The 16,168-nt window shown below is 43.7% G+C and overlaps 1 protein-coding gene across 1 annotated transcript in view; it reads left to right on the top strand.

Moving 5' to 3' along the window:
* The first annotated feature begins 10,009 nt into the window (after positions 1-10,009).
* LOC129700797 (AP-1 complex subunit mu-1-like) overlaps positions 10,010-16,168 on the top strand; it is a 43,162-nt gene continuing 37,003 nt past the window's right edge. Inside the window, exon 1 of the mRNA XM_055641497.1 lies at positions 10,010-10,166. Coding sequence (XP_055497472.1) covers positions 10,125-10,166 — 42 coding nt within the window. The 5' untranslated portion in view covers positions 10,010-10,124. The remainder of the gene's footprint in view (positions 10,167-16,168) is intronic.

Genomic DNA, 16,168 nt, shown 5'->3' with positions numbered 1-16,168 from the left:
GAGTTTCTCCAACATTTTGTGTCTATCTTTGGTGTAAACCAGCATCTGCAGTTCCTTCTGACACAATAGCTAAGTGTGGAATTAATGAATGGGATAATAGTAGTATTTCAAAAATGTTTTGAGAGTACAGCCCTGGAGCCCTTGCGTTCAGTTTATCTACTCTCCCCCAAAAGGCAGTGCAATAAGTAGTAAATCTTCTATTGTCGTTAAGACTCTAATACTGTGTTAAGACGCTTCTAAAACAAGCTTAGACAGAATATGTAAAACCATTGATCGAGGAATCCAAGCTACCAGGTAATGATCGATTCATCCACTCTGGTGGCATAAGTTCAACAATGCAGCAGTTGATCATCTTGATGTGTGACATAGATTTTACTACCTTGAGTCTGCTTTTCCATTGCAGTATAACATTGAGAGAGTGTAGGCTGCACTGAGACTAATCATCCACTCAGTCAGATTAGCAACAGGCGTATGACGTCCACTGTGAGCATTATTTACCTGAGCAGAACCTTGTGACTGTAATGAAAGTGGGTGCTGTGAATAGTTAGTAGTTCAGGCAGAGATAATGAGAGCTGTCATTTGAGTCCACAATCCTTTGTCAATACGAACAAGGGTTAGAGACAAAACAGCTTTCAAACAAGCAGAGAAATAAGGGGAAGATTGTGAGGCAGATAGATGTTAGTGATGGTTTGTATTAGGTGGCCGATTAGGAAAAGGGGAGATGCAACGAGACCTGGGTGTCATGGTACACCAGTCATTGAAAGCAGGCATGCAGGTGCAGCAGGCAGTGAAGAAAGCAAATGGCATGTTGGCATTCATAGCAAAAGGATTTGAGTATAGGAGCAGGGAGGTTCTACTGCAGTTGTACAGGGTCTTGGTGAGGCAACACCTGGATTATTGCGTTCAGTTTTGGTCTCCAAATCTGAGAAAAGACATTCTTGCCATAGGGGGAGTACAGAGAAGGTTCATCAGGCTGATTCCTTGGATGTCAGGACTTTTATATGAAGAAAGACTGGATATACTTGGCTTGTACTCGTAGAATTTAACAGATTGAGGGGGGATCTTATAAAAACTTACAAAATTCTTAAGGGGTTGGACAAGCTAGATGCAGGAAGATTGTTCCCGATGTTGGGGAAGTCCAGAACAAGGGGTCACAGTTTAAGGATAAAGGGGAAATCCTTTAGGACCGAGATGAGAAAAACATTTTTCACGCAGTGGTAGATCTCTGGAACTCTCTGCCACAGAAGGTAGTTGAGGCCAGTTCATTGGCTATATTTAAGAGGGAGCTAGATGTGGCCCTTGCAGCTAAAGGGATCAGGGGGTATGGAGAGAAGGCAGGTATGGGATACTGAGTTGGATGATCAACCATGATCATATTGAATGGCGGTGCAGGCTCGAAGGGCCGAATGGCCTACTCCTGCACCTATTTTCTATGTTTCTATGTACTGGTAGATAAATAGATAGAAAGCAGGAGAAACTAAAATGGCAAGAGAAATAATAACGCTAGACAAAAGAGGATGGGGTGAGGACAAACAAGAAACAAAATATGGAGGTGACACACCGGGCGAGTTGCCATCTTACTGCACCAGAGACCCGGGTTCCATCTTGCCTATGGGTGTCGTTTGTACGGAGTTTGTACATTCTCCCTTTGGCCGTGTGGGTTTTCTTCGGGTGCTCCGGTTTCCTCTTATATTCCAAACACATACAGGTTTGTAGGATGTTTAAGAAGGAACAGCAGATGCTGGAAAATCGAAGGTACACAAAAATGCTGGAGAAACTCAGCGGGTGCAGCAGCATTTATACAACGAAGGAAATAGGCAACGTTTCGGCCCGAAACGTTGCCTATTTCCTTCGCTCCATAGATGCTGCTGCACCCGCTGAGTTTCTCCAGCATTTTTGTGTACCTCAGGCTTGTAGGATAATTAGTTCCTGTAAATTGTCCCTAGTGTGTGGGATGCAAAACTAGGAAAATTTAAAACGAGTGTATGTGTGATCGTTGGTCGGCATGGACTTGGTGGGTTGAAGGGCCTGTTTCCACACTGTATCTCTTATAAAAAAAAGGGGCTACCATCTGACACTGATGAGTTTGGAATCTGAAATTATTCACCTCAAAGCAAGTCTCATGAAAGCATCTTACTGTTCCTTGATTTTTCGTGGGGCTATGGTAGAACTGTGAAGATTAGAGTGGGAGTGAGGCAGAGAATTCATCACTTTATTCAGTGAACTGCGCGGGTTTTCTCCAAGATCTTCGGATCCTCCCACACTCCAAAGACGTACAGGCTTGTAGGTTATTTGGCTTGGTATAAATTTAATTTGTCCCCAGTGTAGGATAGTGTTAATGTCTGGGGATCGCTGGTTGGTGCGGACTCGGTGGGCCGAAGGGCCTGTTACTGCGCTCTATCTCTAAACTAAACTAAACAAAAACTAAATTACATTGGCGGTTCTTTCATATATTTTAAGAAGCATGGTGACTATTTCTACAGGTAGCAAGTTCTAAGAGCAGAAACATTTCCATTCTTTTCAGTTAAAGATACCTTTATAACAATATAACAATATAACAATTACAGCACGGAAACAGGCCATCTCGACCCTTCTAGTCCATGCCGAACACGTATTCTCCCCTAGTCCCATATACCTGCACTCAGACCATAACCTTCCATTCCCTTCCCGTCCATATAACTATCCAATTTATTTTTAAATGATAAAAACGAACCTGCCTCCACCACCTTCACTGGAAACTCATTCCACACAGCCACCACTCTCTGAGTAAAGAAGTTCCCCCTCATGTTACCCCTAAACTTCAGTCCCTTAATTCTCAAGTCATGTCCCCTTGTTTGAATCTTCCCTACTCTCAGTGGGAAAAGCTTTTCCACGTCAACTCTGTCTATCCATCTCATCATTTTAAAAACCTCTATCAAGTCCCCCCTTACTCAAAAACACTTCAAATTGTCTTAAACCTTCCTGATGTAATCTTGGCAGGACTTCAATTCACCATGCTGAAGCCTGGCAGAGAATACATTCACAGTAATCCAATATCTCGCTGCTGTGGCCCTGTAACTTTATAAGATCTCATTAATAATAATATCCCTCTGGTGTCGTCCTGCTACTGCCTAGATTGTGGGATTGTAATGTCCAATTACTGTACTTTTTACATAGTGTGGGATTTCACTGGTGTAAGGTCATAAGTGATAGGAGCAGAATTAGGCCATTCGGCCCATCAAGTTCTATCTGTTGTATCTGTCCCTCCTAACTCCATTCTCCTGCCTTCTCCTCATAACCTCTGACGCCTGTACTAATCAAAAATATATCTATTTCTGCCTTAAAAATATCCACTGACTTGGCCTCAACAGCCTTTTGTGGCAAAGAATTCCTCAGATTCCCCACCCTCTGACTAAAGAAATGTCCTCATCTCTTTCCTAAAAGAGCGTCCTTTAATTCTGAGGCTATGACCTCTGGTCCTAGACTCTCCACATCCACTCTATCCAAGCCGTTCACTATTCTGTATGTTTCAATGAGGTCTCCCTTCATTCTTCTAAACTCCAGTGAGTACAAGCCCAGTGCCGACAAATGCCCATCATAGGTTAACTTACTCTTTCCTGGGTTCATTCTTGATGGGGCTGTCCCACTTAGGCAATTTTTTCGGCGACTGCCGGCAACTGTCATAGTAGTAGTCTGTCGCCGAAAAACCAGTGACTGGACCCCCCTACGACAATGTCAACGAGAATGTCTGCAACAATCTACCACCTAGTCGACGTCAAGCTACCGACAACCGGCGACCCGTTAGGACGTCCACGTACGACCACACCTACGACAACCTGCGTCCACCTGTGACAAGTTACGACAAGGTATGACCCTGTCGGCGACAACTTAAGACAATTTAGTTGCTGGTGCCTGTCACCGGTTGACGTAGGTAGTCGCCAATGTAATTCACCAATGTCAGCACCGGAGACAACCTACGTCACCTGGTGACAACCTACAACAGCACCTACGTCAGGGAAGTCAAGCTACGCTCATTGGCGTCAAGCCAACTGTCGCTGGCTGCTGCCAAAAAGTTTTGAACATTTCAAAATCCAGCGGCAACCAGAAAAACGTTACGATTCTTTGGGCGACTGAGGAGACTATACAGGCGACAGCTGGCGACAGCCTAGTCCCCTGTAGTCGCCTAAAAAAAATTGCCTAAATGGACAGACCCTCAAACCTCCTCTGGACCCGCTCCATAGCCAGCACATCCTTCCTCACATATGGTGCCCTAAATTGCTCACAATATTCCAAATGTGGCCTTACCCTGCCTTATAGAACCTCAGCATTACATCCCTTGTTTTTGTATGCAAACCATCTTGAAATAAATGCTAGCATTGAGTTTGCTTGCTTTACTACTGATTCGACTTGCAGGTTAACCTTTTGGGAATCCAGCACCAGCACTCCCAAGTCCCCTTGCACCTCCAATTTCTGGATTCTCTCCCCATTTACGTATAATGGTGTTTAGGTAATTTGCTAAATGGTCCATGTATGCTGATTTTTCCCAGTACACCTCAGCACAGTAATATACTTTAGCTGTAATTCAGACTGGAACATCTAGTCCTATTATTGTTATAACATGGTACAAGATCACTACATGCCAGAAGTGTGATGTCTCTTTTTTTTTTACACAGCAAGGTACATATTATAGAGAGGCGATACAGGGTCAACATACTAAATTAAGGTGATTTTATTTAGGAAATATAAACACACAAATATATTTTACACTTAAAACCATCATATAAGGATCTGTATTGTTTCTCACAGGAGTATTTAATATTTAGTAAATAATAATATGTACTTGGTCTAGTCACACCAACACACTGCACAGTTGATTTGTTTTTGTAATGCAGCAATTTGGCAAAAAGTTAATACTGTTTTAATTATGTACTAGACAAAGTGGGACCCGTTGGGTCCCAGCATCACACAGGAGGGTTGGTCATCCAACACAATATTCCACCTCTCCACTAATTCTAATATTGGTGACCAGTTTGGGAGGGGGGGGGGGGGGCTTTCTGGAGCGCTAGTATGGGTGTTATGGGCTGAAGGGACTGGTTTCCAGAGGGCTAGTATGCAAATTGTGCGCCAAATGGATTCTTGGGCTGGCGTCTCAGTCAATCAAGTCTGTTGTGCTGGCAACTCACCCACGGCTGGTGGGCTGGTAGTTGACGCACGGCTAATCCTTGAAATTCTATTTTAAGCAGGGTATAAGGCCACCAAATTCAAGTGCAGTTTCTTACCACTTCTAGCAGGGTGCAAGGCCACCAAATTCAAGTGCAGTTTCATACCATTTGAAGTAGGGTGCAAAGCCACTAAAGACAGCGAGTCGTGACCTCTCCCTCCTCCATCTTGCAGAGACTGAGCCACACCCACATTTCCGGGTTTTATAACCCCTCCCCCCCCCACCGGAAAAGGTGTGGCTTTCATGGAGTGATTGACAGGAGAGAGATTCTCAAAAACAAATTTTAAACTAATAACACTTATTTTTCATTGATGGGAAGAATTCTCTGCACGTGCTCAGCAGAGGGGGACTGAGTAAGATGGCCAAAAATCACAGCCGTATGTGGTAGCATTTTATCTAAAATCAATATACAGTGCAAACAGGAAGTAAGTGCATTTACAGTAGTGCCTTTTAACTTCAAGCCAAAGCACCCAAGCCCCCATTTGCAGTAAGTAGTGCCTTTCAACTTCATGCCACCATTTGCAGTAAGTGGTGTATTTCAACTTCAAGCCCACACCCAAGCCATCATTTGCAGGAAGTAGTGCCTTTCAACTTCAAAGCTCCCAAGCCACCATTTGCAGTAAGTAGTGCCTTTCAATTTCAAGCCAAAGCAACCAAGTCACCATTTGCAGTAAGTAGTGCCTTTCAACTTCATGCCACCCATTTGCAGTAAGTGGTGTCTTTCAACTTCAAGCCATACCCAAGCCACCATTTGCAGTAAGTAGTGCCTTTCAACTTCAAGCCAAAGCAACCAAGCCATTTGCAGTAATAGTGCCTTTCAACTTCAAGCTAAAGCAACCAAGCCACCATTTGCAGTAATAGTGCCTTTCAACTTCAAACCAAAGCTCCCAAGCCACCATTTGCAGTAAGTAGTGCTTTCAACTTTGTGCCACCATTTGCAGTAAGTAGTGCCTTTCAATTTCAAGCCACAATTTGCAGTAAGTAGTGCCTTTCAACTTCAGGCCTATGCACCCACGCCCCCCCATTTGCAGTAAGTAGTGCCTTTCAACTTCAAGCCACACCCAAGCCATCATTTGCAGTAAGTAGTGCCTTTCAACTTCAAGCCACACCCAAGCCATCATTTGCAGGAAGTAGTGCCTTTCAACTTCATGCCACCATTTGCAGTAAGTAGTGCCTTTCAATTTCAAGACACACCCAGAACCAATAGAGACACTTTTTTTGCAAGCTTTAGAACCAATAGACATTTTTTTTTTGCAAGTTTTAGAACCAATAGACACATTTTTTGCAAGCTTTAGAACCAATAGAGAACCATTTTTTGCAAGCTTTAGAACCAATAGACATTTTTTTTTAGCAAGCTTTAGAACCAATAGACTTTTTTTGCAAGCTTTAGAACCAATAGACATTTTTGCAAGCTTTAGAACCAATATACATTTTTTTGCAAGCTTTAGAACCAATAGACATTTTTTTGCAAGCTTTAGAACCAATAGAGACACATTTTGCAAGCTTTAGAACCAATAGACACATTTTTTTGCAAGCTTTAGAACCAATAGACATTTTTTTTGCAAGCTTTAGAACCAATACACACTTTTTTGCAAGCTTTTGAACCAATAGACATTTTTGCAAGCTTTAGAAGCAATAGACTTTTTTTGCAAGCTTTAGAACCCAATAGACACTTTTTTTGCAAGCTTTAGAACCGATAAGACACATTCTGCAAGCATTTTAGAACCACTAAGGGCACTTACATTTGAGTAGACATGTGTTCAGTGTTATTCACAGCTCAGAGAAACGTGATCCTCTGCCTTCCTCCATCTTGAAGAGTGAGTGAGGCACGCCACTTCCTGGTTTTATAGTCCCTCCCCTCTGCCGCCAGCGGGGCAGCAGAGAGAATGGGGAATTTTGTAAAAACATTAATATCTCTGTAATTTTTAATCGACGGGAAAAATCCTCGGCACACATGTGGCGGAGGGGGGCTCTGAGCAAGGTGGCCAAAAATGACAGCCGTAGGTGGCGGCGTTCTCTCAGAAATCACAGTACAGATGGCCAAAACCAGTCAAGAACAGACTTTTAGTAATATAGAAGATAGATAGATAGGAAGGAACTGCAGATGCTGGTTTAAACCGAAGATAGATACAAAAGCACCCATTCCTTCTCTCCAGAGATGCTGCCTGTCCCACTGAGTTACTCCAGCTCTTTGTTTCTATCTCCAGTTTTAATTATGTTGCATGTGGGAAAAATGCTTCGACTATTCTAGGGTAACTTTCTAGACTTCTTCAAATTGAGCGTGGGCCCGTTATCATTCTCCACAACAGGGTTATGAGAGGATAGGGCATAGGAGAGGGGAAGTGAAACGGGGGAGGGAAGGAGAGGAGAGGTGAAAAAGGTTTGCAGGATGAAACTAGAGGAAAGACAACAAATGAAGGAGAGGAAGGACCATGAGAGTGGGAGGGTGTCAGGAGAGGGAAGGAATGATGGAGGAAGGAGAGTAAAGGAGGTCAAAGGGGCAGTGAGGGAAGGGAAGCAAAATCAGTGAGGAAAAGTGGAGGAAGGATTGTGGAAAGGGGAGGAAGATCAGTGAGAGAAGAGGAGGATGGATTGACAGAAGGGGATGGAGATTGAGGGTAGGGGTGGAAAGGCGGGGGGACAGAAATAAAGGTGGAAATTCAAAGAGTGAAGTTGGGTCTGAGGGAGTTGAGGGGAGGCCGTGAAGGAAGGGATTTGCTGTAACGATGACTAATCCACTGGAGATTTAAGATAATGGATATAAAAGGATTTTATTCATCACAACAAGTAAACATTCTCTTGGAGACACTCTCAGTAGCATCACTCCAATCTCAAAGTACATCAAGTTTTTATACTCTTAAGAATAAAAACAATAGTAGATTATTTAATACAATTCCAACAGCTACATTGACATTGTTTACTTCAATATTTAGAGTCTGGCAAATGGTTCCATTGAATGTTGTATTTACAATGAGAGCACACGGTAAGAGACAAGACATGCTCTGAATGTTCAAACACCTTTGCTGGGACAAAGTCATGCACGTGGATTAGTTTGATTTAGTTGAATTTTGTGCATAGACAGGCCCTTAGGCCCACCGAGTCCACACCAACCAGCGATCCTCATGCACTACTACTATCCTACACACACTTGGGATAATTTACAATCTTTACCAAAGCCAATTAACCAACAAACCTGTACTTCTTTGGAGTGTGGGAGGAAACCAGAGCACCCGGAGAAAACCCAACCAGGTCACATGGAGAACGTACAAACTCCGTACAGACAGCACACATAGTCTGGATCGAACCTGGGTCTCTGGCGCTGTGAGGTAGGAACTCTGCCGCTGCGCCACCATGCTGCTCAGGGGCTAATTGATCTATCAATCTGCACATCTTTCGCATGTGGGAAGGAGCATGAAGCAAAGAAGCATGAAGCATGAAGGCAGAGCAAACTCACAGTAAGACCGTGCAGACTCCTCCACACAGACAAAACCAGAGGTCAGGATTGTATACAGATCGCTGGTACTGTGAGGCAGCATTTCCAGTTGTTAAACCATTGTGCTTTCCAGAACTGGAAGGATATGGTCAGGAGAATGGGGAGGGGAGGCAACAAGGGAGGGTCAGTGAGATCAAAGCTGGAGCGACATGGAAGGTCGGAAAAAGAGCAGAGGGTGAGCGGTGTGCAGTGGGCAGAGGGTCTGAAGGGAAAATGCAAAAGGGAAAAGTGAGAGAGGGGGTTGGTAAGAGGATGGGAAAAAAAGAGGGTAGAGAGAGAGCATTGAAAGGATCAAAGTAAAGAGGGGAGGGGAAAGTCCAGTCAGGAAAGGAAAAGGGTGCAGAGAATAGATTGGGGTAGGTGAGGATGAGCAATGAGGTGTGTGGAGGGTTTGTAGAGTTTATTAAACTATAGGTATGAGTGTAAAACCGTTGGCTTTATATTTCCATTGAGAACTTCAGATCACTTCCTGCACCACTATAGACTAACTCTTTTTCGAAATGTGATTTACACTAATTTTCTTTGCTCTGACTTTTTTTTCCATTTTACTGTCTTTCAGAACTTATATGTAATTGTATGTTTAGTTTATGTTTATGTGCGTTTTGCCGTGAATGCTGCCGCAAGCAAGATTCTACACTTGACTTGTGCATGCAACAACAGTTACAATAGCATTTTGTGTCTGGTGGAAAGCAGCATCTCCAGTTGCTTCCTGCGCCTAACAATAAAACATAGAAATGTTTAAGAAGGAACTGCAGATGCTGGAAAATCGAAGGTAGACAAAAGTGTTGGAGAAACTCAGTGGGCGCAGCAGCATCTAAGGAGCGAAGAAAAAAGGCAATGTTTCTGGCCGAAACCCTTCTACAGACTGGCACAAAGGAAAATAGGTGCAGGAGTAGGCCATTCGGCCCTTCGAGCCAGCACCACCATTCAATATGATCATGGCTGATCTTCTAAAATCAGTACCCCGTTCCTGCTTTCTCCCCATGTCCTTTGATTCAGTTAGCCCTTAGAGCTAAATCTAACTCTCTCTTGAAAACATCCAGTGAATTGACCTCCACTGCCTTCTAGTCGCAGAGAATTCCACAGATATTCACAGTAAAAAACTTGACCTCTGTAGAAAGGAACTGCAGATGCTGGTTTACATTTGAAGATAAGACACAACATGCTGGAGTAACTCCGGGGGGCAGCCAGGCAGCATCTCTGGGTGGAAGGGAATGACCGACCCGGCTTGCGGTGAATGTTGGTGTCCCTGTCCTTGTTTCTGTGTGAGGTCTACAAACACGGATCAGATGCCACAACTTGAAACCCGCCGGTCCCATGGAGTTACAGAGCCGCTGGTGTCCTTGCCCATGACGCGGAGGATGCGGAAACAAGTGAGACTACTCCAGTCGCCAGCGGAGGAACTTGGCTTCTGAGCTGCGGTGCGAGAATATGTCAGCCTCGGCCGTGTTCCTGCTGGATCTGAAGGGGAAGGTAAGGCCTCGGCTGCCGCTCGGATCGCTGGGCAGCGATGGGGAGGAGGTGGGTGGCTGGGTGGCAGCGGCTCCAGTACCTGCGGAGCGCAGGTGAGCCAGCGGCAGCTTCTCCTGAGTTTCTCAATTTTAACGCGGGGAAACAGCTTTCTGCTGGAAGAGCGGTGAAGTTGGGCTTTTATTTTTGCAGTCGGCGTCTGCAAACTCTCACTGATGGGGCATGTCTTTGGGTGAGGAGTCCACAGAGGGCGAACTGTCCTGTTCGCTGCAAAATTGAGCAGAAAAGTTGGGGGCTGGAATACAGCACAAGGCTAATAAGAGATTAGTTTTCATCATGGCTGTTTTTTCAGCTCCTTCTGACTCCTCCTTCACCGCTCACCCATTGATGTCCGACCGACTATTTAGTCCCTGAAGGCTTACTGCTATCCAGCGGGAGCGCAAATAAACAAGCCACACGCGTTTCAAACTCGTCAATTCCAGCATTTACCCCATGTTGGGGTTGCTGATGGCAAAGGTGAATCCTGCGGCTATATTCCCAGTGGTGGCGGCGGCGTTAACACTCTTCACATTGTTATCCTGTAATCCCACTGCAGGCTAAAAACAAACCTCTTTACACTTCCCGATTCATCTGCCACTTTCTAGATGGAAGGAATTCCAGAGTTGAGGAAGTTGGGCTGTTCTGGGGAGGGAGGGAGGGAGAGAGGGGTGATGGTGGTGGTGATGTTCATAAATTCTTAAGTGATAGGAGCAGACTCCGCCATTCAGTCATGGCTGATCTATCTTTCCCTTTTAACCCCATTCTCCTGTTTTCTCCCCTGACACCCGTATTAATTATGGATCACACCCACCTAGTGCTGCCTCTTTCGTGCGATTTGCCTTTTGCTAATTTCTCTACTCCCCACCCCGCACGAGTCTGCCATTGGGAACTAGGCAGGAAGGGCAGTCATAGTGTCATACAGAGTGGAAACAGGCACTTTGCCCCAACGTACCCACACTGATCAACATGTCCCATCTACACTAGTCCCACCTGCTGTGTTTGGCCCAATTCCCTCTGAACCTCTTCCAGCATAGTCATAGAGCCATACATCGTGGAAACAGGCCCTTTGCCCAACTTGGCCACAGTGGCCAATATGCCCCATCTACAATCGTCCCACCTGCCTTCGTTTGGCCCATGTCTCTCTAAACCTGTCCTATCCATGTACCCTGTCTGATTGTTTCTTAAACATTGGCATTGGCCCTGCCTCAACTACGTCCTCTGGCAGCTCGTCCCATACACCCAGCATGTAATTTCCACACACTTTCTCTTCCAGCAGTCCTAACTGTGCCAAGAGCTCAGTGGGTGTAATAAGGTGGAGGATGGAACGTGTATTGCACTAGTTATGGAGGTTCCAACTCCCTTGAGATAAAGGCTCATAATTGCATTAGCCTTTTAAACTTCTTTTACACCTGCTGTCATGCCTTAGCAATATAGGTGCACAGACCTTTGTATTTCTCTGAACAACCACAGCTGTGACATGTGGCATGTTTACCATCACCATTTACTTTTCCCCATCTGCCTTCACGTTTACACTTTCCTTTATTTACATTTGAGACTCATGAGATAGTCACTTTCAATCTTTATATAAAATCTCATCATGTGTGTGTACTCTTCCCTGAAAGCCCTTAATCACCAGATTATTAATTAACAATTTCTCATTGAATAATACTAGTTTAGTTGACTTTATTATTGTCATGTGTACCGAGGTACAGTGAACAGCTTTTTATTGTGTGCTAGCCAGTCAGCGGAAAGACTGTACATGATTACCATCAAGCCGTTTGCAGTGTACAGATACATGATAAAGGGAGTAACGTTTAGAGCAAGATAAAGTCCAAGTAAAGATAGTCTGAGGGTCTCCAATGAGGTAGATGGTAGGTCAGGACCACTTTCTAGTTGGTTCAGTTTCCTGATAACAGTTGGGAAGAAACTGTCCCTGAATCTAAAGGTATGAGTTTTCACACTTCTGTACCTCTTGCCTTAAGGGAGGCGGGAGGAGGGATGTAAAAATATCTGTTCCATTGATGGTTCCACAAAATATTAATCTCAGAACTATGTATGTGTATGAAGGAACTGCAGATGCTGGTTTAAACCGAAGATAGACACAAAAAGCTGGAGTAACTCAGCGAGACAGGTAGCATCTCTGGAGAGAAGGAATGGGTGATATTTCGGGTTGAGACCCTTCTTCAGACTGGTTAGGGATAAGGGAAACAAGAGATATAGACGGTGATGTAGAGAGATGTAGAACAAATGAATGAAAGATTTGCAATAAAGTAACGATGATAAAGGAAACAGGCCATTGTTAGCTGTTTGTAGGGTGAAAATGAAAAACTAGTGCAACTTTTTTTTTTTCTTTTTTTTTCTTTTTTTTTAATCAAAAAATTTATTCAATTATTAAAAAATAATATTTACACTACAATAAAACAAGCCAGAACCCACCTCCATAAATACAATACAAACATATATCCATAATAAACTATTATACAATTATGATACAATCCTTATTGAGGATACATTCAACACCCTGCGGAGCCCAGCGGTCCCGGAACTCCCTCAGGGTGCCCACAGACAGGGCGTATTCCCTTTCTAATCCCACCCGGGCACGGACGTAACCCCGGAAAAGGGGCAGGCAGCTGGCCCGGGTAGAACTAGTGCAACTTGGGTGGGGGAGGGATAGAGAGAGAGAGAGAGGGAATGCTCTGGAATGAGAGGAATCTCAATACTATCTTGTACATTCCATGGATTTATCCTTCACAATTTTACTGCATTTGGTCCATACGCAGAGAGAAATGCTCCATCATTTTGTGTTATCCTGATTATATGTACATCCAGTTTCCTGATTTATACCTACTATGAACTTTGTAGGCCATGCCTACCTTCTTGCCATTCATCAGCTCCATCCAAACTGATTGTAACACTCGTCAGATATGGAAGGAACTGCAGATGCTGGAAACCTGCTCAGAACAGTAACTCAGTGAGTCCGGCAGCATCTCTGGAGGACATGGATAGGTGATATTTCTGGTCAGGATCCTATCTTCAGACTGATTGGAATACTTGGTTACTGCCTTTATTCCTTTTCAATCAGGGCTACACCTTTAACTTTTCTCTTTTGGCCACCACTTATTAAAGTTATGTATGAAACAATATTTAAATCCCAACCTAGACCTCTGTGACTGTGATGGTCCTTAGATCATACATGGTTATTTCTATTTGTACCGCATATTAATCTACCCTTATAGAGAATCTGCTTGTATTCAGATGAGGTGCTTTCAATTCTGTCCTTTTACCATTTCCTGTATGACTGGTTGGAAGGATATTAGTATGCGCTTTATTCCTTCCTGTCAGACTAGTTGCCCTTATTATTTTGCACCTTTACTTTGCTCTTTCTCGTGGACATCCAAACTGTTCCTCAACCACCCCAACAACCATAACGTTTGGTTCCAAACATTATCTACATGCTTAAATGTTGGATTTGCATGGAAACTAGCTCCAGTCCAGCATCTTCCCCACCACCGATGTCAGGCTAACTGGTCTATAATTCCCTGTTTTCTCTCTCCCGCCTTTCTTAAAAAGTGGGATACCATTAGCTCCCCTCCAATCCACAGGAACTGATCCTGAATCTATAGAACATTTGAAAATGATCACCAATGCATCTACAATTTCTAGAGCCACTTATTTAAGTACCATGGGATGCAGACCATCAGGCCCTGGGGATTTATCTGCCTTCGGTCCCATAAGTCTACCCAACACCATTTCCTGTCTAATGTGAATTTCCTTCAGTTCCTCCGTCACCCTAGATCCTCTGGCCACTAGTTCATCAGGAAGATTGTTTGTGTCCTCCTTAGTGAAGACGGATCCAAAGTACCTGTTCAACTCATCTGCCATTTCCTTCTTTCCCATAATAAATCCACCTTTCTCGGACTTCAAAGGTCCAACTTTGGTCTTAACTATATTTTTCCTCGTCACCTACCTAAAGCGGAGATTGGCTGCTTCTTGATAGGTAAAGGGAGAAGGCAGGAGAATGGGGTTAATGGAAAGAAAGAGCAGCCATGATTGAATGACGGAGTAGACTCGATGGGCCGAATAGTCTAATTCCGTTCCTATGACATAATGAACATGATTATGGAGTGCCAGCATTATAGATACATACCATTGCCATGTTTACAGGAGGCTTTATGTCTCCGGTGGGGAAGAGCCGATTCTGGACTTACCTGGAATTTTACCTGTCTGTACATCTGGACGCCCGCAGTGGCTGCTGCGGAAGGTTGAGGTTCCGACCACGGGGGGGAAATGGAGGAGGACTGGCCAAATGCTGTGGTGGATGTTTGTGTTCAATTTTTAGTGTGTTTTTGTGTGTTCTTTATCATTGTACCGCTGCTGGCAAATTCATTTCACTTGCACTTTATGAGAAACGAATAAAACTGATTGATTGATTGATTGATATGATATGAGGGTAAAAGGAGGAGAGGTTTGCAGAGCATTTGTTTAACTTGGTAATGGGGTGTAGGTTAAGATGGAATGACCAACATTTAATGTACATTCTTGATTGTCCTTGGGAACTTGATGTCGAGCCACCTTTCTAAACCCCTACAATTCTTGTGGTGAAGATGCAATATCAGGAAACATAGTATTTCATAACCTTTTGATGGATGGAAGATCATTGTTGCAGCTGAAGGTTAGATCTAGGACACTGCCCTAAGGAATCCCTGTGGAGATTTAACATGTAAGCACCATCATTTTATTTTTTAGCTGAATGAACAGCCTCTGTGCATTCAAGCTCCAGGAAAAGTCAATTTGTGAATAAATTTCAATTCGGTAAATTAAAATATCTGGCCCCCACTAATAAAGACTTAGCATTGTTTAGGCTTTTAAAATACTGAAAAGCACAGTATTAAAAATGTTAAGCCTATTTAATATGATATTTACAGCAGATAGTAATGAAAATACTAAAAGCACTAGATCTAAGCTGGAGAGAATTGCTGAGTGTTTAGATCACAAGTTTTTTTTGTCTGATTGAGATCCCTTGCCATTAACCATTTGTTTTTCAGAGATTTTTTTGTTGCTTCTCTGTGTACACGGATGCCACAGTGGGATAAACGTCAGAACAAATAGCGCCCAACTCGTCTTTGATGTTTTGGTGTCAGCGTAGCATTATCAGAGGGCCAAGGGTTTGAAGACTTTCTCCAGCACTTGGGAGTGTGATGCCTGATGAGACTTCAGCTCTGTTCTGAGGGTTTATCAGAGGTTCATCAGAAAGTGTTGGAACATAGATCAGTACAGCTCAAGAACAGGCCTTTTAGCCCACAGTGTCAATGCTGAAAAAGTTTTTGGATGTTATGTTGAACTTCCATATAGATATAAGTCACTCTAAGCTGTCACTCTAAGCTAAGCTGACACCAGAACAAGGGGTCACAGTTTAAGGATAAAGGGGAATCTTTTAGGACTGAGATGAAAAAAACATTTTTTACACAGAGAGTGGTGAATCTATGGAATTCTCTGCCACAGAATGTAGTTGAGGCCAGTTCATTGGCTATATTTAAGAGGGAGTTAGATGTGGCCCTCATGGCTAAAGGGATCAGGGGCTATGGAGAGAAGGCAGGTACAGGATACCGAGTTGGATGATCAGCCATGATCATATTGAATGGTGGTGCAGGCTCGAAGGGCCGAATGGTCTACTCCTGCACCTATTTTCTATGTTTCTGTGTTATATGAAGAGGAGCAGGACAGTTCTCCTGACTACCCAATATGCTTCCATCAATGATCCCATTCAGATTTCCTGATTATTCAGCCCAATCTGAAAAAGGGTCCCAACTTGAAACATCACCTGTCCATGCTTTCTAGAGATGCTGCCTGGCCCGCTGAGTTACTCAAGCACTTTGTGTCGTTTCTTGCCATGTACTATTTGGTTTAATACGGATTGACTGACTTGTCTGCTCTATTGCAGCATTAATTACACCATGCATTTAATT

Source organism: Leucoraja erinacea, chromosome 10 (genome assembly GCF_028641065.1).
Source record: "Leucoraja erinacea ecotype New England chromosome 10, Leri_hhj_1, whole genome shotgun sequence".
NCBI classification, from domain to species: Eukaryota; Metazoa; Chordata; class Chondrichthyes; order Rajiformes; family Rajidae; genus Leucoraja; species Leucoraja erinaceus.
The sequence above is the reverse complement of the archived record's forward strand: the minus strand, read 5'-3'. Positions and strand labels throughout refer to the sequence as shown.